Below are 1,302 nucleotides of genomic sequence, written 5' to 3'. Positions count from 1 at the left end.
AGTATTTTCGGAATCCATTTTCATGCAATGCCATAATAATATTATGACCTTGTGTTATATATATTGTAAGCGCCTTAAAAACTATTTCTAACTTAAGCAATGCCATCTCATGACCTTGCTATTTTTCTCTTTTCCAGACCAGCGGCTTCCCGACCCCCGAAGAAGAGAGCTATGAGACGGATTGGCTGAACTCGTTCCTGGACGACCCGGTACTCAACGACCGTATGATGACCGACGCCATGCAGCCCCCGTGCATCAAGAGTGAGCACAGCTACAGCATCTCGGACAACGGCGCCCCGGGCTCTCCTCTAGGACTGACCACACAGGAAGGTGAGAGGGTTAGCCGCACTCTATACGTTCTTATACTGTTCTCTGACCGTCTAGGCCGCGCTTGATCAATTGAGTTTACGCAAGGAGTTTAAGCTCCTTGAGTTTACGTCGTTTAGGCACGCGGGACGGCCAGGCGGTGTTGCTGGGATAGTCTGTGTAGCTGTGAATGGTTGGAGGGTGCTCTGCTGGGGTTTGCTCGAGGGCCTTGTAATCTCCTTGGATTTGCTCCTTCTCTCCTTTCAAACATAATATATCGTCATCGTCTGTCCTCCTCCTTTTCTTAGTGATGTTAATCTGAACTGAGTTTGAATGGTCTTTCTCGCCCTTTGTTGGTTTATCCGGCTGTTGTTCTTCAACATCAGCAGTAACAACAACAAAAACGACAACAACTCCAACATTCAGAACAAAACCAAGTCGGTGGAGAATGCTCGAAACTCTTTAGACACACCGTCCTGGATCGCATAATCTTGAAGTGATCTGGGCATACTTTATTAATTTGATCTGAACTGAAGCCTCATTTTCAAGCTTCACCATTAGTATCCTGTCCTCAAAAGTTTATAAATAATTGTTGATGATATCGATATGACCTGCCCTTTTGCTCGGAGGTGATTGATAATCACAACACTGCAAAGGGTATCTACTCGTATTGTGACTACTGAAAGTGAAGGGACTCGTGCGAATGAGCCTATTGCTTTCAATGAAAGTGGGAGATAGATATAGATACCGTCCTGATTACGGCTTGTGATGGATCATGGAGTGATATCGTATCATGTGGAGATAGGAGGCGAGCTTGAGATCAGTCGCCTGGTCTTGCTTGTTTAAGCTTGCTTTGTTCCATCTAATCTAATAATCCTTCACACAAGGCATTTTGATAGCAAATTCAAACATTTTGGTTTTGCTTTCTTTTTCAAATAATACTTATATACAGGACGAAGATCACAACGCAGCTTGGGGGAAAAGCGGCCGAACCCC

At 44.7% G+C, this 1,302-nt stretch overlaps 1 protein-coding gene across 1 annotated transcript in view; it reads left to right on the top strand.

Annotated features, from left to right (window-relative positions):
• LOC101859675 (cyclic AMP-responsive element-binding protein 3-like protein 1) overlaps window positions 1–1,302 on the top strand; it is a gene marked incomplete in the record, with an annotated part of 58,466 nt that overhangs the window by 22,493 nt on the left and 34,671 nt on the right. The window contains 1 exon segment of the mRNA XM_005088923.3: window positions 138–330. Coding sequence (XP_005088980.2) covers window positions 138–330 — 193 coding nt within the window.

The sequence above is a fragment of the Aplysia californica genome, unplaced genomic scaffold (genome assembly GCF_000002075.1).
Source record: "Aplysia californica isolate F4 #8 unplaced genomic scaffold, AplCal3.0 scaffold00001, whole genome shotgun sequence".
Lineage (NCBI taxonomy): Eukaryota > Metazoa > Mollusca > Gastropoda > Aplysiida > Aplysiidae > Aplysia > Aplysia californica.
The sequence above is the reverse complement of the archived record's forward strand: the minus strand, read 5'-3'. Positions and strand labels throughout refer to the sequence as shown.